We start from the raw sequence: 23424 nt of genomic DNA, 5'->3' as shown, positions 1-23424 counted from the left end.
GGCTTACTACATATTCAGTAATCATACACACATTTTTTCATTCCAACTGTCAATATAGCGATAGCAACTTTATTTATATAGCACAATTAACACAACACAAGTTGACCGATTGTGCTTTACAATGTCACACAATAAAAAACGAATTTCAAAACTAAAAAACGAACACAATTAAATTAGTAAATTAGCACTGTTGCAGTGTTATTGCTTATGATCTACTGTTGATGGAATATGACAATGTTTACTTTATGGTGTTAATATTGTAATATGTTCATGTTTTATCTCCCTCGTCTGTATGAACGAGCAGCTGGAAGTAAAGACACTTCAAAATAAGAGTCCCGGTGTACTTCGGGGCTTGCTGATAATCAAAGGCCTCGCATTTTGCCTAACATATTTTCTTTTTCTGGTTGTTATTGGTATTTAATTAAATTTTTTAAATATAAATAATTTAATAATATTAAATAAATACAGTTTTAATCAGAAATATTTAAAACCTAGTGTACTTGTTTGTATTCGAGCAAATTAAATTGTGCTTGTAAATATCTCCTCGTATTACAATATGAATATATGTTCATATTTGCTAAACCAACAACAAGAAGTTAGAGAAATAGAGGCCAAAAAAAGCTACATTAATTAATTTACCTAATGATTATTAGTGGATTTTTCACTGGAAAAAACAATGGAAATATTATAGTTATTGAGATTAAGATAATTATTATTGGTTGTGAATGTACAAATTGAACAAATGTACTTTCGTTGGAAAGACAATTTAATTGCATATTGCTGAATTTTTCAAAGCTTTTAAATGTGGCTTGTCAAATCAGAAACTAGAGCCAGAACAATTTATTTTATCAAGTTTTTTATAAAAATAAGATAATTCTGCTCAGGAAAGATTAGAAATTATGAGATTAAATCACAATTATTTTATTCTATTGACAGCCATAGGTTTGTACTTCTCTTGAGGTATATTTATCTAAAAGTATAATCTAATAGTTGGCAGAAAACCATATAGTGTGAACTTTGCCGTATAAATGGGACTTATACTGTATATATTTCTATATATACACACACACACAAAGACTTTTTGGCATCAAAAATGTCAAAATGCTTAATTTAAAGTGAAAGCTGTGCCATAAAAACCTCTCTCAGCCAGATGTGACTGCACAAATAATTAAATCATCCATGACAGAAAATGACTAGACAAAGTGAAACTAAAATCGTTAGCTTGCAGTGCCACTGTATGTGTATTTGTAAGTTGGTCTCTTGTTGCTGATGAGAGCAGCTCAGCATCTAAAGGCATTTCGGCCCATTCATCAATACAAAACTATTTCAGCTCATGTCTTGTAAGACTAAGTGCCGCCAGCGTAGTAAAGGCTAGGGTTTAATATTAACCCTATCAGAGGGTTAAAGTGCTATCAGACTGCAGGACAACAGCTCAATAAAAAGCCCAATAGCTCCTGAAAGCAGATGAGATGGGATGATTGCATCGGGGCACGGGCTGATTGTCTGAATGATCTCTTCTTTATCTCTTCTAAAGGCTCACCCACTGCTCCCCTATTCATCTGTCTTTCAGCACACGTCCCTCAGTCCTGCCTGAACACTAAACCGCTCAAAGATGGACGCTTCACCCAAAAATGGAAAATTCCACCACCGCTTACACACCTTCTCAGTGGAGGTGTTTGGGAGAATGTATGAGCTATAGAAATAAAAGCAGAGTTTGACTGGGTGGCCAATTATGCTTATTTTACATGTTCAAATGTCTTTATTGTTTAATGCATTCTCTATATCAGTGTCAGTGTTTCTGAACTCCCTGAAACGCCTCCATTGTAGTCTTGAGTTTCTTCCGGGAACGAACACGTCACAATATTCCTCATTTAATGAATTCATGTGCAGAATAAAGGGGCGGGGCCTGGTTGAGTAATTGTATTGTAGAGTAACATCATATACGTGTAAATATATCAAGAATTTTGATTCTCCATTTCATGACCCCTTTTCTATTCTACTTTCAGAGCTGCCAACTCTCACGCATTGACTGTGAGACTCACGCAATTGACCACACACTCTCTCACGCCACACATCCATTTTCTCACGCAGAGAAAAATCGCGAAGCAAAGAGGACACTGACACCGACAGACTGGACAGAGGAGGGTACTTTTGATATGGAACAAATTCTCATCTCTCAGATTCTGTCAATTTTATTACGAAATTCAAACAATAAACACCGTTTTGGCGCTTTTAAATGTGACAGATCGCTAGTAGCGCCTCAGTTCAAATGGCACGTGAACCGACCATCTCTCTTTACTAGCCTAGTTAATAGTAAATAAACACGAATGATCAATAGGTGTGTAACGTGTGTTGAAAGATACAGTAGCCTACAACTTACCGAAATGTATATGCCTCTTAATAATATCGTCCAATCAGTGTTTTTCAACCGCGGAGAGAGGTCAATAAAATATCTGGAGTAGACTACAGTCACATAACGTTACATTTACCTCAGGAAAGCCATGTAATGACCATAGCACGTACGTTGGCTAGAAAAAAAATTTTTCTTTTATAATATATTTAGTATTAGTATAAATTTGTATTTTGCTAAATATGTGCACTAGGCTATATTACATATTTTTTACTTATATCATTATAATATTATAAAGTTGTTGTAATAAAAAACGCATTAGGCCTATATTTAATTTTAGTTGTTATTTTTAACCTTTAATAATACCAGCTGACAGGGCTCTCAGTAGTCTATGTTTACAGATTTTCTTTTTTGAGAAAGAGTAACATCTAGCCTACTGTACCTAATATGTATCCAAAATCAAATTGAATCAAGATCGGTATAAAACAACAAGAATTAAATTGAAATTGTAAAATTTGTATCAAGCAATAATAAAAGCAGTAGCCGATACCAATTATTGCACCATGCTGTCACTACAATTATGTGTAGTTAGGCTACCAAATGTTTTGACAATCACAATAGCCTACACTTATTGTTGCATTTCAAAAAAAAAAAAAAAAAAAAATGTTTAAATTTTAAATTTTTCTATACATCTCCCCCCGTCCCCCCGTCCATAAATCTCACTCCAAAAGTTGGCAGCTCTGTACTTTCTTGCCGTGACTGGAAAGTTTCTAAACACCCAATAGGTGTTGTTAACGTGTTCATATGTTTAAATGCATTCATCTCTCTGATGTTATTAAGCTGAAAAGGTTCAAAACCGTTTTTATTTTTCAGTTTAGTCTTTTTGGACTGGGCAGGAAATTTTGAGTTCTGAAAGTTACAGTATGTCGTCACAGTCTGAGCTCTTATTTCAAAAGATCACATCAAGCAATCGCAGACGCACTTTTCGATATGCTCCAATATATTACATTTGTTTTTAACAAAAGATTGACCAGCAAAGCAGTCTGAGAGGAGCGATACATGAAAGACACAGACATGGTGCAAACCTTCAATCCCCTCGCCTCTTGAACTCGATGCCAGAAAGCCTGTGAAAGACAAGACTTGCCAACATGACACCTTTGTGTGCAAAAGAGCCGGAGATGGAGATGTCTGAATGCAAGTGAAAGCTCAGTTTTCAGACAGGTCATTACAAGCAGCCTGATCTAATCACACATGTCCTCTTAATGACAGTGTTAATTATGCAACGCGTCTGTTTTAATTGCCATCTAAAGCTCACTGCTGGATAGTCGAGTGTCTCTATCCAGTTCAATGGCCTTCACACTGCTCTACATAACTGACCAGTTGAATACATGCTAAGTTTATTAATTTCTGCAAACTTTTTCAGGGGTTTCAGGAGAGAATGAATCTCCAAACATCAGTATATAACAGGATTAGTTTGGGTGTGAAATTATCCAGGCTTGCAGGTGCTAAGCACACTATAGTTTCCACTTAACTGGATAACAAAATAACATGGGCATCAGCTGTACGATTTAAGGGTACAGCCTGAAATGATAAGTAAATAAATAAATAAAATCTGTTCATAAAATCCTAATTTAAAATTCTTAATTTTCAAAAGGCTGAATTATTTTACACAATGTTAGCACTGCTACAACTACTGTACAAATAAACATATGTGGTTAGAAAAAAAAGATGATGACTAGTGGGCAAAAGACCAGAAACATCTGTAACGTAATAGTCAAAACTGTTTAAAGTCCCCTTGTAGTTCATTTTATCTTTGATCACCAAAATTACATTTTAAACTGTTTTTCTTCATGCCTCAAAATACCTTGAATGTAACTCGACACTCTCGCCTCATTTAGTATACGTGGTTCTATGAATATGCAAATGAGCCCCGCCTCCACTCACTCACTCACTCACTCAGAGATCCACTGGTTGACGATCACACGTTGATCTGATTGGTTACAAGGTAGTGTGTGACGTCAGAAACACCAGCGATTTCAAACCGTGTGTTTGAGACTGTCTTTGGTTCACTGCAGTTTTAAGCAGAAAATACTCAGCAATGCTGTCGACTTATGAATTTACACATGGTTTATTATACAAGCATATTAAAAACACATACTACATTATAAGCTTGATTTTCATTAACAAAATTGAAAGAAAGAAAAGTATAAACATAAAATAAGTAAATAAAAGTAAATATCTTGAATATATAAGTAAATAATATCCCAAAGTGAGGTAAGTAAATATTTATTTTCAATGCATTGTAGCCAAAATTATAAAAAAATAGGCACATTGTGATCTTCACTGATCATCCTGTACGGGATAACAGCACTCTTGACCTTACTGATTAAAATGATAGCAACATAGCAATGATGCAGAAATAAGATCTGTCTGATTTAAAGCCCAGTAGCAAAAATGACAATAAAGTTGTGAACTGTTTGAACTGTTTTAATGAATAAAAGGGCCTGTTTTCTCTGATCGGATAGCTATCCGGGGAAAAAGCACCACTTTAAAACAAAGTTAGCCTTTTGCAACACGTCTTTAAATACTCAGACCCAGACAAAACATCCTCCAAAGTGAGACCTGGGAAATTCTGTAGGGGACAGAAGGTAATTTGGATGGTAATTTGGCACAACCTAAAAACTTTTGGTCCATTATACCAGTCACACTGATACCTTTCAAATGATACCAAACATGACTTGCATTGACATATAACATTATAATGTTTATATAAACTTTCTAACTGAACTGAGTGAAGTGTGTAAAGGGAACAAACTGGGGAAGACAGAACAAATGTGAAGGAATGACAGGAGGGAAGGACGGTGGAGACTAATGGCTGTACAGTTGCTACTCAACCAGAGTAATACTTTTACCGCCGCCGTTGCTGCATTTTAAATATTATTCAAATAATGGTCTATATTTATGTATCGTTTGTTTAAACAACATTAACCAAATGTTTTATTTATTTGAATAAATAATAAAATTACTACTTTATAACATGCAGTTTCAACTCCACTAAATCTTAGGTTGTTGTACAGCAAATGTCAATAGCTCTTTTTTTATTTTTCATGTTTGTAGTAGGCTTATTTGGAAATTACCATAGTTGTAGTATTTCATCCTTTCTGTTAATTGAGATTAGCCCCACTTACGTTTCAAAATGCGGCAATTGACCGTTCGCAAAGACCTTTAGTTACTGTTGCTATGTCCGACAAGCCACGCCTCTCTTACGCCACACCATGTTCTCACGCAGTGAAAAACACATCGCGGAGCAGAGAGGACACTGACAGACCAGCTTACTTTTAATATGAAACAGTCTCAACTTTCAAATTTGGTAATTTTTTTAAGAAATTTAAACAATAAATACCACTTTGTGGCTCTTTAATGTGTCGTGACAGATCGCTGTGTTGCCTCAGTTAAAGCTGCTCGTGAACCGATCATCTCTTCCTTCTAGTTCATTTATAGCATCAAATAAACATGAATGAACATCAGAAGGAATGTTGTTTTAATCGCGGAATGACGTCAGTACACTTCGTTTTTCAAGATCAAATCCTCCAACGTTAATCTACTAACTCTCCGGACTGCTTTTTCGGACAAAAATGGTGGACTCAGATCGCTTGTCAATCAAACTCCCTGTAAAGGGTCAATTGCTGCTGTTTTGCAAAATGTCCCTTTGCGCCACCTGGCGGTCATTTCGCGAACGACTTTGAAATGCGACTGGTTTATTTTTGCCGCGGAGACTTTGCCATGGCAGCTAGCGTGGCGGTAATAGGCATTCTGGTTGACTACCTACAGCAGGGGTCACCAAACTCGGTCCTGGAGGGCCGCTTGTCCTGCAGAGTTTACCTCCAACCCCAATGAAACACACCTGAACCAGCCAATCAAGGTCTCACTAGGCATACTAGAAACTTTCAGGCAGGTGTGTTGGACCTGGTTGGAGCTAAACTCTGCATGACAGCGGCCCTCCAGGACCGAGTTTGGTGACCCCTGACCTACTGTATGTGTAATGCATGTTGTCCATAGGTTGTGTTTGTCTTGCACATGCATACAGAAAATGTACATTCTGTGCAAGCATACTATAAAAACACATACATTTATGTTAGTGTGCTTTTCCAAACAAGAACCATTGCTAACCACTGCTGACAAAGGAAGTGCTCTTTCAAAGCGTCACATTGCTTATGTATTCGTTTTAAGAATTCTCTTTTCCTCTCTTTAAAACTGTGTCAGATAGATATCAAATATAAAAGACCTTAATTCAGTGAGTAATTCTGTTTTGGTCTTCCATTAAATGAAAAGAATGAAAGAATGAGAAATTATCACCAAGAGGCAGACTGTCTTCAGCTGTGATCTTCTCTCACTCACGTCAGTAATAACATTAAACTACCGCACTGGCTTTCATCTTCTTAATATGCTTCCAGAGTCGGGCCGCTGAACTGCTTCAAAACCAGCCAGCTCAACTTCTCAAAGCCTTTAGGTGCCCAAACAACCATGCTCTTTGTTGAGGTGAGCTCAGGACTAACCTTACAACAAGCTCACAATGATGCACAACAACACACCGGACGAATGTACAGCCGGACTCTATTGTGCTGCTCACACAACCTTTACCAGCTTTACAGACTCAGCTAGATCATTAACAAGGAGCGGATGGTTTGATGTTCTCAGGTTGTATACAGGAAACATTTCTATTCATTTCTTGCATTTGTTCTTCATAACATTTAATTGAGTGGTAACCAACACTGTTTAGAACCACATAAAGAAATTATGACATAATTTTGGGTAAACTATCTCTTTAAAGGTAGGGTAGGTCAGAATTGTCTAAAAAAAACTTATTCAAATTTGTTTAAACTGTCTTTATATACAAATTAAAATGCAAGTACTCTGAAATAGAGAGTATAAAAAAACTGAGTGACTCTAGTGTATTTAATCTTCAATAAACACAGCTCATTAATTCCATTCACTCCCGCCTAAAAACTGAGTTTTTAGGCGTGTACAGAGTAACGGTTTGAGGGAGTGGTTAAGCGATTAACCAACCCAAGTCGTCGAGCCTATGTCATCAGAAAAAGAAACATTCCAGACCCGGAAGTAACTTTTCAAACTTTGATTAAAGATAACTTCGGCAAACAATTTTTTTCTGTGTATTAACTTGCACGGATTAATTGTTCACCACAAGACTAGTAATATCCGCTAACAAAGTAAATAGGGTCAATTTTGATTTCATGCCGACTTTAAAACCATTCAAATTGCCCCTGACAGTAGACAACATGCGCATTTCGGCAATATGCGGCTTGTTACGATAATTTCATGCTTTCCGTCAGCAAATGACAGCAGCTTTCTGGCAGAGCGGGAAGGAAGGATTTGAACCGAGAGATACGAAGCGCGGCGGGTTAGAGTGTTTTGGATTGCATAAAATAATAAAAGACACGAACAAATACATGGAGAACGAAGTGGTAGACAGCAGAAGAGGGGATTGGGATGATTTTTAATGAAAGTTGGGAGGCGGATGGCCGTTAGTTTTTCACGTATCTTTACATGTGGTGTATGCATGTGTGTGTGTGCGTGCCTGATATGAATGGACGCATTTGTATGTGTGCGTGTATGAAAAAAAGTGTCCTAAATTAAAACTGTGCAACCCAATGTCACAAAAAAGACTTGTATAGTTGTTTTATACTTCATTTTTCAACTTGAAAGTGTTAGTTTCTTTCGTTCGTGATTTTTCAGTTTTTTTATATAAAAATCGGAAAATTTATTCTCGTTTTTTTTTATTTGTGTCTATTTAAATTCTATTTACAAACTCACCACACACAATAATGGTCAATAACTGTAATTTGTTGAAAGCTAATCTTTTTCTGAAAATTACACCTTGCACATGAAGATAGCACATTGTTTTAGAATTTTACAGTCAAAAAATCTAAATATGTGAAAAACACCCATTTTAGCTTCAGTTTCTAAAGGGTTAAGAGCAGACTTGTAGCCCAGCATTACTCATTTTTCATGTGAAGAAGTTAGCCTGGTAAATCGAAACTCAAATGTTCAAGTTTTACGCATGAGAACAAAACTGATTGGTTCTGGTGTGTCAAGCAAGCCCGTTTGAGCTTCCATTTAATAAATGTTTATTAAAAATAATTCCGTTTTAATATCAAATTGTGTGTAGCTTCAAGAGAGCAACAATACATTTGTTTTTTATTTTATTTTCTTAAATTAGTTTTATAATCATCTTAGTGATTTATGTAGTAGTCATTTGAATTATACCATTTATGATTTAATCTTTAATTAATTTGTCGTATTTATGTGTTATATTTAGTACTTTGTATCACTGCTCTTGCAATGCTTGTCATTGTTGTTTTATCTTATGATTGGGGGGTTTTCATGGGATGTGGAATGTCTTCACAAATAGGAGATAAGAGGAATAATGCAATTTAAGTCAAGTCAAGTCATCTTCACTTATATAGTGATTTTAACAATGTAGATTGTTTCAAAGCGGCTTTACAGAGATAAACGGATAATTTAAGGTAACAGATTGTTTTGGCTTTATAGCGGTTCTTGAATAAAGATATTTTCCAGCTAAAGTTAGTTTTGATTGATTCACTTCCGTCACAACGATCAGGTTTTAAGGTTTTATAGGATGTTGTTGTGAAGCAGTCTATTATAACAACACGTGCTTGTATGCTGGTCAGATTATTCAATAAACCATGTGCAATATGTTTTAATCATAACTTCATCTCCTGCTTTCTGCTATTTTCTGGCTTTCTTAATAAACCTCTTAAATTCTGTCATCATTTACTCTTCATTCATCTTCAGGACTCAAATGAAGATCTTTTTAATGAAATCTGAGACATTTCTGTCCATCCGCTGACAGGCAACTCTACTACTTTGGTCTAAACCACTTAATTCATATAGAGTAGATACATTTTCAAAGTTTCTGAAGAGACTCGAGCTCTTTATACACTGAACAGATTCAATTTAGGATTTTTGGTTAAACTTTATTTTAAGGTGTCATTGTTACAGTGTGACTATATATTTAAAGGTACAATATGTAAGAATTTTGTAATAAAATATCCAAAAATGCACAGTGTGATATATTTCCTGCAGTTGTGTCCTTACAATATCCCAAAAGTCTCCAAAGATTTTTTATTTCAGAGAAATTCCAATTTTAAAAAATGTCGCCTGTCAATGACGCAATATCCGCGCTATCCTCGGTTTCCGCTCGTACTGCTGTAACCATGGCGACAGACGTGGACAACTGCGTAGTGCGTCACGTTTAGCGGCACGCTGTTCTTATTTCGTTCAAACATTATGGACCATGGCAAGCAGACTTTGGGACAAAAAAGGAGAACTAAAATGAGGCTCAATATCGCCGTGGCGTTTTCGAGATGCCGAGAGCTAGCGTCCGCGACAAACTTGGACTCGACAGAGCTTCACGAGTCACGACTTGACAGCGACACTGCGCTTGCACATTCTTTATTAGACAGGTGAGCAAATGTACATAAAAAAAATCAATGTTAATAGTTCAACATGATGAAATGTTATAATATGATCTGTATGTTATTCTAATGTTGATCTAGCTAACTAGTAATCTGCTAGTTTCATATAGCAAACGAACTATCATTATAACTTTAAACACATGCAGTTTAGTATGATAGTGTAACGTTAGAGCGCGTGAACAGCGCTGCGTTACCTCACAAGTTTAATTCGTCAAATAAACTGACCTGTGTGAGTAGTAATTCTGCAGTTGCGGGTAGTTCGGTAGAATTAATCCTTTTTCCTTTATATCCGCGGGACTCGCGTGTGATATCTGTCTATTATTAGCAATCGCGCCCTGCTTCATATAACACTGTAATGCTAAAAAACATGAATGTTTTCACTAACATTAACATTATTAGATCCATCAGCTTGACAGCAAGTCCCAGCATTCAGCTCGTCACTGCGTCATAAACCTACGCCTTTGTTATTGTAAGAGGTTAGCGACCCCTAGCGGTGAAAAAAAAATACATATTGTAGCTTTAACAGAGTAATATTAAGCAACTACATGTGTTTGCTATAGGGTTAGGGTAGGATTAGGGTTTGGTTGAGGGTTAGTTGCATGTAATTGTGCATCATTTAATGTTATTGCTATGGTAAGTACATGTAGCATATGTCACAAGGGCAATAAAGTGTTACCTCTTTTTATCTAACATATTTTATGTGCTCAAAGGACAGACTCAAAGGAACCTTATTATACAAGTAGGGCTGTCCGTTAAACGCGGCGTTAACGCAAACCCATTTTAACGGCGTAATTTTTTTTTATCATCGCGAGATTAACGCCTAGCAAACTTTGTAGTTTTTTTTACATGCTTTTGCAACAACTAGTAACGTTATTAAAACTACACCACCACACCGGATCTAGCTAGACCAGAAACAAAACAACAGGCACGGCGCACACACTTGTTTGGGCTTGCGATGCGAACCGGCCAAAGAGTGGACGAGAAGCGCAGCGCCGAGCGCCTAGGACAACTCGTATCGCACATCGGACGCGCACTTTCTCAGTTTATGGCCAGCAATAAAAACGCAGAATGGCGCCGCCGGTGTGTGTACACTCTTAGAGAACAATGTGTTCGAATTTTAAATACGAGGCGCCGCGCTTCTCGTCCGGTGTGCGACCCGCTTTAACGTTGCGTTTTGAGTGGATGAATGATGAGCTCGAGACGCCGAAATGGATGCCAATAAGACTGAATGGAAAGTTTACTTTTAAAAAGTTGCCAAATGGTTCAATTGACAAGACCAAAGTGATCTGTGTGTGTGTCGTTGTGAACTGAGCTATCAATACCACTTGATGGCCAAGCACACACACAGCTGATGCGTTTCTACGCCCACTCGTCAATATCAGTAACGTCACCTCGTCAGTATTTCCTTCACCATTTTATTGATGGACAGTGTTACATTGCGTGAGAGATTATTTGCTCCAAGTGAGAATTGAACACAGTATATGTCAATGTTGTTTTCAATAAAAATAACTTGCTCAAAGCAAGCCGATCCACTTTTCCATGTTGATAAGAGCATTACAATGAGAAAAAATAATGGTACAAAAAGAAATCAAGAGACATTTAGAATAGATCAAAATGTGCGATTAATCGCGAGTTAACTATGACATTAATGCGATTAATCGCGATTAAATATTTTAATCGTTTGACAGCCCTAAATACAAGTAAACATACAATTACATACCTAGCTGATCTAACCTTGCTGATATACCACGAAAGAGTTGTTTCTCGGCTTTTCTTGATAAACCATCTATGGCAGGCCACTCATGTTTTCATGAAACATGCATTCATGCCTGGCATTGTGTGTGAACCCGGCTGTGCTATCAATGCTACACAAAGCCTGATACTCACACACATTCTTATGCCAAACTAGTTGTAACCTAGTTCTCATCTCACGGCTCTGACAGAAATGCCTATTACAGAAAACCCAGCTCCTACTTTCAGATCTAAGAGTCGTATTCTGAGAACCGCGGTTCTGGGCTTGTCTCTCCTTTCAGTCACAGATATTGACCGTCAAGACTCAAAAGGTTCTTTTGAATAATTCATACTGCCATGGACACCCTCGCTACCTCCGTAACATTTCCATCTCAAAGACGTCTCTGGGCTTTTCTTCAGAGTTGTATTGGGGACACGGTCACGTCTGCACCCCTGAACCCGCTGAATATCCCCTTCTCTCCAGCTTTCATGCGAGTCGCTCACTCAAGTTATGGGGAGCTGTAGATGATGTTTGGAGAAATATGACATATTTATAATGCTTCTATCATTACTGACACCTGTAACCTTCATGGAGATGCACACGAGCATCAGGTGAAAAAGTTAGAGTTGTCAATAAACTGAAATAGTCCACAATAGACTATATTCAGAGAGGACCATGACGGGTATGAAAGTGAGGCTGTGAGGACTTAGTGTTTTCAATGGCATCCACTGTTAAAAAAATATATATATAATTTGCATTGTTTCATCAGCAGAACAATCCAAAAATACATTAAATAACCCACTGAAGAGATGCATGTCTATCCCTCACAGTTTAACTTTCATTCCCGTTAAAAATCAAGGATGGTGCTGCCGTGAATAAGGTATTAGTGCTTTTCACACTGCACTTAACCACGGGTTATTGTCGACCTAAACCTTACTTTAGAAAACGGATAGTTCTGGTCCTTGATTCTGCCGCGTTCAAAGCCGTTGTAAATTACTCTACAAACACACACCTGTGACAGCATTACACTAGTGTTACACAAACACACACCTGTGACCGCATTACACTAGTGTTACACACACACACCTGTGACCGCATTACATCAGTGTTACACACACACACACCTGTGACCACATTACACTAGTGTTACACACACACACCTGTGACCGCATTACACTAGTGTTACACACACACACACCTGTGACCACATTACACTAGTGTTACACACACACACCTGTGACCGCATTACACTAGTGTTACACACACACACACCTGTGACCGCATTACACTAGTGTTACACAAACACACACCTGTGACCGCATTACACTAGTGTTACACACACACACCTGTGACCGCATTACACTAGTGTTACACACACACACACCTGTGACCGCATTACACTAGTGTTACACACACACACACCTGTGACCGCATTACACTAGTGTTACACACACACACCTGTGACCGCATTACACTAGTGTTACACAAACACACACCTGTGACCGCATTACACTAGTGTTACACACACACACCTGTGACCGCATTACACTAGTGTTACACAAACACACACCTGTAACCGCATTACACTAGTGTTACACAAACACACACCTGTGACCGCATTACACTAGTGTTACACACACACACCTGTGACCGCATTACACTAGTGTTACACAAACACACACCTGTAACCGCATTACACTAGTGTTACACAAACACACACCTGTGACCGCATTACACTAGTGTTACACACACACACCTGTGACCGCATTACACTAGTGTTACAAACACACCTGTGACCGCATTACATCAGTGTTACACACACACACCTGTGACCGCATTACACTAGTGTTACACAAACACACACCTGTGACCGCATTACACTAGTGTTACACACACACACACACCTGTGACCGCATTACATCAGTGTTACACACACACACTTACACTAGTTACACACACACACCTGTGACTGCATTACACTAGTGTTACACAAACACACACCTGTGACCGCATTACACTAGTGTTACACACACACACCTGTGACCGCATTACATTAGTGTTACACAAACACACAGCTGTGACCGCATTACACTAGTGTTACACACACACACACCTGTGACCGCATTACATCAGTGTTACACACACACACCTGTGACCGCATTACACTAGTGTTACACACACACCTGTGACCGCATTACATCAGTGTTACACAAACACACACCTGTGACCGCGTTACACTAGTGTTACACAAACACACACCTGTGACCGCATTACACTAGTGTTACACACACACACACCTGTGACCGCATTACACTAGTGTTACACACACACACCTGTGACTGCATTACACTAGTGTTACACAAACACACACCTGTGACCGCATTACACTAGTGTTACACACACACACCTGTGACCGCATTACATTAGTGTTACACAAACACACAGCTGTGACCGCATTACACTAGTGTTACACACACACCTGTGACCGCATTACATCAGTGTTACACAAACACACACCTGTGACCGCGTTACACTAGTGTTACACAAACACACACCTGTGACCGCATTACACTAGTGTTACACACACACACACCTGTGACCGCATTACACTAGTGTTACACACACACACCTGTGACTGCATTACACTAGTGTTACACAAACACACACCTGTGACCGCATTACACTAGTGTTACACACACACACCTGTGACCGCATTACATTAGTGTTACACAAACACACAGCTGTGAGCACATTACATTAGTTACACAAACACACACTCATGAGCGCATTACAGTACATTAGTGTTACACACACACACCTGTGACCGCATTACATTAGTGTTACACACACACACACCTGTGACCGCATTACATTAGTGTTACACAAACACACAGCTGTGAGCACATTACATTAGTGTTACACAAACACACACTCATGAGCGCATTACAGTACATTAGTGTTACACACACACACACCTGTGAGCGCATTACATTAGTGTTACACACACACACACCTGTGACCGCATTACATTAGTTTTAATGCGCAACTGCCGTTTGTGATTCTTTGTTGCTGCATGTGTTGCTTAGCAACCTCTCTGGAACTACATTGCTTGGCGGAGGAATACATGTGTTATAACGTTATATTTTTTGTTGCTGGTGTTTATTTTATGAATAAAATGAATATTAAAATGATTTTTTTATGGAGTAACCGTTTTATAAAAGCAGTAAGCCCCTTGGAGACGTGTTTTACAGTGGATTTAGAACAGCTGAGGGGGTTTCACTCCGCTCCACGTCGTAGCTAACAACGCCCCTTAGTGGTTCTACATCCACTGTAAAACACGGCTTCAAGGGGCTTACTGCTTTATTTAACCCTGGGTACAGGAATGTTTCACACTTGTAATTTAGAAGCAGGGTCAGCACCACTTTTATACACCGGCATATGAAACCCTGCTCCAGAGCACGATTAGCACAGATTTTGCGCTGTTAACCCCCTATCGTGGAGCCAGACGCGTGCAGTGTGAAACAATGCAGTGTTACAAAGTTACGACTAGACGCTTAGCAACCGACGAACAATCGTGTGTCTCATTCACATGCTTTGGACACACACTGAAACAAAGCTTGCTGTATATAAACAGCTATTTCAGCATTTGATGGGGGAAAAAGTCAAATGGTGGCAAAAAAAAAAAAAAAAAACGCACCATGGAGTGAAAAAGAGATAATTTAATTCTTACTTTTATCCTCTGAAAAAGTCCATTCAGAAAAAAAAACTTCAAAGTACAGTCAGCGATATATAATTTAAGGACGCACTGTGCTAAAGCAATTTATACAAGTCACATGCTGCACTTGTCCAACCAAATACACTGGCACTGCTGTAGCGTCTGGACCAATCAGACACACAAATATTCGTTAAATTTAATGAATAATCCAGCAAACACCGTCTCCCAACAAACTATGTGTTAAGAGTTCTGTGGCAAGGCAATGACAAATGTGACCCTAGACCACAAAACCAGTCACATGGGTCATTTTTTTAAATTGAGATTTATACATCATCTGAAAGCTGAATAAATAAGCTGTCCATTTATTTATGGTTTATTAGGATAGGATATTTGGCCGAGATACAAATATTGAAAATCTGGAATCTAAAGGGTTCAACAAAAATGAAACATTGAGAAAATCTCCTTTAAAGTTGTGCATTTATGTTCACGATTGTGCTGCATTCACTCACAAAAGTACATGTTTTATATATTTACGGTAGGAAATGTACAAAATATCTTCATGGAACATGATCTTTATTTAATATCCTAATGATTTTTGGCATAAAAGAAAAATGGATAATTGTGACCCACACAATGTATAGTTGGCTATTGCCACAGATATACCCGTGCCTAGAAGCCTATGGAGGAGTGAGACCGCTCTCAGATTTAATCAACAATATCTTAATTTGTGTTCAGAAGATGAACGTATCTTACGGGGTTGAACAACATGAGGGAGAGTAATTACTGACAGAGTTTACATTTTTGGGTGAACTATCCATTGAACTGGCGTTCCCATGTATACTATAAACATACCGACTGCTTTTTCCTCTCACTTTCTTGCATATTTGATAAATAAGTATCCAAATTTGTAAAATAAAATAAAAATAAAAAATAAAAAGAGGTCACATTGTGAATATTTCACTCACTTCCAGAGCTTTTCACAGTGCCTTGCAGGAACAGAGGTGACCTGTGGTAATTGTACTAATTGAACACTTACAGAAAAGGACCATTTCACTAAAAAGTGGAAGTTTAATGGATTAAGTCTTTCAAGAGCAGCTCAGTTCCTCATTAATGGCCAAGTGCTCACAGGAAGAGAGTGCTAACTGAGATGACGAATAGCTTAGAAATTACAGTCCCGCAATAGAGCTGCACATATATTCAGAGTCACTTATTCTCACAGCGAGTGTAGTCAGCAAGACAATCCCTCTTAAAGACACTTTACTCTGAACAAGCTTTGAGTTTTGTACGTTACTGCTGCACATTTTATTGTCCGTGGGCTCGTCACACTTCACAGCACTCGTGAAAGTTATGGTTTATTATTGTAGATGCGGGTTTATGTGATTTCTGTGGTGAAAGACCTTGTGTTGCGCTCACACATTTAAAACAAAGCTCCCACGATCATCATTTCGGCTTTAGATGTGTGAAGACATCTATACGAGACTGTTAACTAGCATCTTACATATTTCATAGGCTCATATTCTCAAGTTGTGTGAACAGCACTGTCAGGCTTTTACTGCGAGCTAAAGAAACACACTAGTTATGAATGTTAATATCCTCATGTCTTGATATGATGGAGGTTTCACAAAGCTGACAGTTTACCCAGTCAGACAATCACATACTCCAGTGGCGTTTACTCCGTAATCTCTCCAGTAGAGGATCATCTGTGCATGAGAAACATAAATCTTTGTTTTTAAGGTCTGGTCTGGACAGATTGAGGGTGAAATAACATGTTTATGTTATATTCCAACTTTAAAAGTTAAAAATATATATATTTCATGCCCTGCATCTCGCATTATTGCTTTAAACACAAAAACATGTTGTGTGTGAAGTCCCTTCTGCCAACAAAAATAATCGTAAAAAACTATTGGTAACACTTTCTATGAAGTCCATGCTTATAAATGAGTGTTACTATTCAATAAATATATGTATAAAGACTCATTAAGACGTATACTGTATTACAAGAACAGTTATAGTTAAAGGGGTGGTTTACTGCTTTTTTTCTTTGCATGATTGTGTTTATGGGGTGCAATATAACATGTCTTCGGTGTTTTGTTTTTTTTAAGACTTATTTTTCATAAATTTGACCTTTATTGTAAGCCGCTTTCTCCTCTGTCATTTGAACGACCGGTTGACTTCCTGATTCTATGAAACCACTCCCTCAGAAACAGGCATGGGCTCAGATTGGTTAGTTGGGCCGGTGTGTTGTAATTGGCTAAACTGCGTAGTGCACGTTGTCCGGAAACTTCACGCCCATCACCTTTACGGGCGAGTGTTGCATGTCATGTGCTCCGATCAAATGTAAATAATGGTTTCAATACTGCCGTACAGTTTGAGCCAGAAGTGTTGGGTCCGAGTCCACCTTTGTCGAGTCCGAGTCGAGTCCAAGTCCTTAACAACCGAGTACAAGTCCAAGTCCGAGTCCAAAGAGGGTCGAGTCGGACTTGAGTCCGAGTCCTTAACATCCGAGTCCGAGTCGAGTCCGGCCGAGTCCACAAAGATTTAAATTATTTGAAATTGACCTTTCACAAAGACCCGCCCCTCTTGGTTACTGTTGCTACGTCCGACAAGCCATTCCTCTCTCACTCCACATGTTCTCGGTCGGAGCAAAGAGGACACTAACAATGTGCCAACAGACAAGACAGAGCAGGGTACTTTTGGTTTGAAATAAAGTCTCAGCTTTCAATTTGTTTCATTTTTATGAAATTCAAACGATAAATACTGTTTTGTGGTGCTTTAATGTGTAGGCCTCAGTTCAAGCAGCACGTGAACTGATAATCTCTTCTAGTTGTAGCACAAATTTCTAAAAAAGAAATCAAAACACACTATTTTTCAAGTTCAAGTCCACTGCCTTTAATCTACTAACTGATTTGGTTTGTTTGTCGAACAAAAATGGCGTGTATCTGCATTATAATTGGTCAGATCACCTGTCAATCAAATCCCGGCGAAAGGTCTCAACACTGAGCTCTTAAATTAATATTTTAAACCTTACAAAATGATTGCAATGTATAGTTACAGTCATACGTTTACCTATTGTACATCTTTTAGAATCTGCAAGGTAATGCTTAATAATGCAACACGATGCATTAAGAGCCAGGGGTAAACTTTTGAGCAAGATGATGATGTTTACATTTGTCTTATTGTGTTGTACATGCTAATATCTTATTTAGCCTCTGAAGGGTTGGACTAAATTATTGAATGCATTTTTAAACAAATAAGACCAATTTACACCAATGATCCAGTTCAAAAGTTTACACCCCTTGGCTCTTAACGGATGCTTCCTTCTTGTGCATCACTAAATGTCTGCAGGGTTTGTAATAGTTGTGTATGAGTCAGTTGTCACCAGTGTGAAAGTATGGATCTTACAATCATAGTCACTCTTATTAAGGAGTCAAATATGCAGAAGATGCTGGAAAAGCAAAGAATGTGCAGGAGCTGGATGATTTTTCCTCAACCATTAAAAAAAAAGAAAAGAAAAAAAAGTTGTTGATCATTCAGGTAATGACACAATATTAATATCGAGCCTATGTAATTTGTCTTTATTTTGTGTTTGTATTTTATTTAGGCTATTAAACATCTGTTATGTGAAAAAGCTTTTTCAGGGCAGTACTAAATAGAAACAATGTGTATGATCCGTCTTATTAAAAAACATAAAAATAACATTTTGGAGATTCTGCAAGGAGTATGTAAACTTATGACTAAAGTATAAATGCAACAAAAATGAAAACATTATCAGACGCCAAAATGTTGCTATGGTTAACACGTTCTTATGTTGCTATGTGTCAAATCATCGCAATTTCATGACTCAAAGGACAAAATTAAGTGGATTCAATCCCACATTTAAATGCAGTTATCACTCTTTATAATTTACAGTGTGAACGTAACCACTGGTCCTCTAGAAGTATGAAAAACAAAACTATTTAGATTGTCAACAGCGCTCCCTTTAAGCCATCACTTACCGCGTTCGGCACTCTCCCTAAAACTCTCGTCATAAACACTGACTGAAGTTGTCCGCACTGCACAGTGAATATCTTATTTATATTGCGTCTAGAGAGACTTTGTTGTTTATGAGGGGATTTGCGAAAGGATAAAGCTCGTGCTGATTCTAAACATACATTTTGAGCTAATTATTCGCATGCGGACTCTAAAACGCCTCTGATTTGCCACTGTGTTTATGCACTTAACTGCTATTGGCTACAATGCTCAACGCTGAAACAACGTTGTTTCGTTTCGTTTTTGAATAAAAAAAATTCACAAAATTTCGTTTTGTGTCATCCAGTGCCCGGACTCGACTGGACTCGGACATTTTTCCGAGTCTAAAATGTCCCGAGTCCGTGTCAAGTCCGAGTACAAATTCATTCGAGTGCGTGACAAGTCCGAGTCCATTCAAAATTGGACTCGAGACCGGACTCGAGTCCGAGTCCGAGTTCGAGTACCCCAACTCTAAACCCAGAAAGCGGCAATGAAGAGTCAAGCAGAACCTCCCCAAACACGGCTCTTACAAAACGTTTCTGAATGGTAAATTTTTTTTATTATTATTATTCTATTCTACTATTATTATATAATAATTTCGATATGCTGTTACTTGAAAATGCCACTGCTGCTTGTTAGCTTTTGAGATACGGGTTTCTCCTGATTAAACATTTAATATAACTGAATAAATGACTGAGTAATACCGCAGCTGAAGTTTGCTGTTGCGATTACATATATATATTTTTAACTTTATACACGTTTGTCTTATACACACAAAATAGCATCGAACTAACTGGCTACTATAAACAAACAGCTTCGGCATTGGTTTACGTTCTTGATCAAATCGAAAAATTACTTCATAAAGTATACATGGAAAATACATTTACTAAATTAGTACATACTTACAAATTGCAGGTTCAAAATGTTTGTACGCGTTTGTCATAGACACACGAAATAGCATAATTAAGTTGCTACTAACGCGAGCGCTGGCATTTGTTTACGTCCCTGATAAAACTAAAACATTACGACTGAAATTATACATGCAAACATTTAAAATTATTAAGTCTTACTTACAGGTTGTGGCCCAACAACGGCTGCCTCTGCGTTTAAAGTTGGAACTGCTTCATGTTTTAGAAACAGTTTCTTGTTTAATCCGGCATTGAATTCGTGGAGATTCTGGAAGCTGTCTTCCGTAAAATGCGCAGCACAGAGAGCTACGATTGTAATTTTCAGGAACATAATAAAACAGAAATTGTAGCCATTGTTGACGAACTACAGCGTCCATAGGAAGCCCGAACACTGAAGACATGACAGCTGCGTGAAAATAACACACTTTCGACGGCATGGCTACAGCTCTCCAATATGACTCTTCCTATTCCACAACGCCACAGAAATATGGCCACGCCCCATTTTGTGCATAATCCGGAGGGAGGGTTGATGTAAATATATGGGTTAGTTACGTATAAAACCCGGGAAGTATCTCGTTGTAGTCCCATTCGAGTCGTTTTTGTAGGCATTAAACTTCCTGATTTTTAAAAGACAATATTTCTGCATATGTTGAACTTTCAGCGCAGCAACTTTGCAGATACTGTTCATGCACCAACAGCAACATTACACACTATTTAAAATGAAAAAAGTGAAATCTCAATCAACCACCCCTTTAAATTTATATTATTTTTTCTAATTATTATAAGTCATGCATTTGCTTTTTCAATGTCCATGCTCATAATCACAATTACACTGATTTATACATGATCAAATATAAAATAGTTCCAGAGACCCTTGTTTGCTGCACCAATTAGTTATCAATTATGCATTTAATGTTTGCATTATAAGAGTTTGGAATTATATTTTAAATTATTGTTGCAGTGTTTGGCTAGTATGTGACATTAAAAAATAAATAAAAAATTCCCCCAACTCTTTGTATTAATTATTTCAGTGTTTTTTTTTATCTTCTTCATTTTATTACAGGAATTATTGTTCATTAGTTACATTTACAAGTAAACAACTTAAAATGTATAATGAGCGCATCTTCGTGATTTCTTAACATTTGGAAAATTGCATCCTGTGTTTTCACTTTACTTAAAACCATTATAATTAATTCATAAGCATGGCCTTCATGGAAAGTGTTAGCAAAGTATTTTATATCTTAGTTGTATGTGAAGTGTTTGAAAATATTGTTTAGCAGTCATTTAAATTTTAAGAAAACAAAACAAAATTGCTTATGTCTCATTAAAATGTCAATGCATGGTGCAAAAATATGCGTTTTTTCATTATGTAAATTTGTATGAGATTAGATATGTATTAAAATTATTATTTTTTACATTTTCTGGAAGCTTGCTGTGCATCTGAGCCAGACATGTTCAGACATGAAATCTAATCCAAGAGTCAAGTTTTAGTAAAGTTAAAGTCTTAATTCGTTTGTAAGAAAGGGGCGGGGTTTAAGCTGACATAATGATTGGAGATGTCCGGAATATGAGTTATGTAATATAGATATTCAAAATTAAAAAAACTTTTTTTAAAAACTAAATGTGCATGAATGACTTGTTCACAATAAGATAAATAAAAAAGCATTACGAAAATATGATGAATTTCCAGCTAAAATATCAGATCTCTTTTGGTAATAGTTTTCTATATGCTATATATATACATTATTTTGTTCATAAGGCCATTCATACAATGGTAACACTTTACAATAAGGTTTAGTTAACACTTGTTAAAGCATTAACTCGCATTACCTAACAATGAGCAATACATTTGTTACAGTATTTATTCATCTTGATTAACGTTAGTTGGTAAAAAATACAACTTTCATTGTTATTACAAACAATAAGGTCCATTAAATAATATAACAGATGTAAATGTTGAAATTAATCAACTGAGATTAATATACGTTTCAGAAGTATTTTTCATTGTTAGTTAATGTTAACTAATATAGTTAACTAATGTTAATAAGTTTATAAATGGTACCTTACTGTAAAGTGTAAACCTGAAAATTATAATACGGTCATTTAATGCATGAGGTTTTAAGTGGGGACAAAAAAAAAACATTTTTTCTATAAATGGCTAAAAATAGGAAATTTCCCTTTATGGTCCCAAAGTAAAGCGGTCAATATGGTAACAAGGACACGCTAAACCTCAGTATATGACATTTCTAACTGGATCTAAACCTATTATTAACGATAAACACAATTCAAACATAATACTTATTTCTAGTCTGCTTTAATAATTAATTAAATTTCCACAGACAAACCACTTTTATAAAGGCATGCCGCCTTTAATTCAAACCTAAACCACCTAAAGTTGTCATGTTAAAGCACAGAAGCAAATGACGCACATTCTCACAGAAAAAGAGAGGTGACAGACAGAGAACGTGTGAGAGATTTATCTTTAATCTAAACAGTGTTGTGATGTTCCAGGGAAGTGGGCGAGTGTGGGACGAGTCTCCTTTAATGCGAGCGCTGAGTCTCGATCTCAGGTACAGTAAATCCTGACACTCAGCATCCCGAGCTCAGACACACAGCTGGTCATCAGGAGGTGGAGGTTAATAGACAGCGCCTAAAGACTAACGCACTCACGGTGTTTGGAGAAGTGGCGGCTGTAAAGCTTTATGGAGGTTAAAGGGTCAGTGGTCGTATTTCTCTCTCCAGCTCCTTTCACTCACTCTCTCCTCTCTCTTTCAAATGGTCTTGCTTTGTTTATAAATTTAACTTTGCCATGCAAAAGTGCTCAAAGTCAAAGGTCACACAGTCTTGAGATTACTGTTCGCTAGAAGAGTATGGCTTAAAGATTTGGATTAGACTTCCCACTATTTGCACCGCATAATGAGATATTATTTCCAACTTTTTTTAATCTACTCCAGATGTATCTTGAATTCTGTTATTTTTTGCTTTGCTTGTTTTAAGCATACAACTAAGTATTTAGTGAGGTTTATTAGCCTGACTTCGTCATACTCATATTCTAGGCAGAATGTGAGTCTGATACAGCTCCACAGGGCTTTGATTATGAGCCGTGTCTTAATCGAACCAGGAAAAAAAAAAACTCTGCACTCAATTGGATAGACCTACAACCAATCAGAGCACACATAGTTGTCAACAGAGCT

The 23424-nt window shown here is 37.4% G+C and overlaps 1 protein-coding gene across 1 annotated transcript in view; it reads right to left on the bottom strand.

Annotated features, from left to right (window-relative positions):
• Positions 1-23424, bottom strand: part of ascc3 (activating signal cointegrator 1 complex subunit 3) — a 264538-nt gene that overhangs the window by 213908 nt on the left and 27206 nt on the right. Inside the window, exon 6 of the mRNA XM_079626050.1 lies at positions 16953-17055. Within this exon, the coding sequence (XP_079482176.1) occupies positions 16953-17055 (103 nt within the window). The remainder of the gene's footprint in view (positions 1-16952; positions 17056-23424) is intronic.

This window comes from Phoxinus phoxinus (genome assembly GCF_949152265.1).
Source record: "Phoxinus phoxinus genome assembly, chromosome: 10".
In the NCBI taxonomy this organism is placed as follows: domain Eukaryota; kingdom Metazoa; phylum Chordata; class Actinopteri; order Cypriniformes; family Leuciscidae; genus Phoxinus; species Phoxinus phoxinus.
The sequence above is the reverse complement of the archived record's forward strand: the minus strand, read 5'-3'. Positions and strand labels throughout refer to the sequence as shown.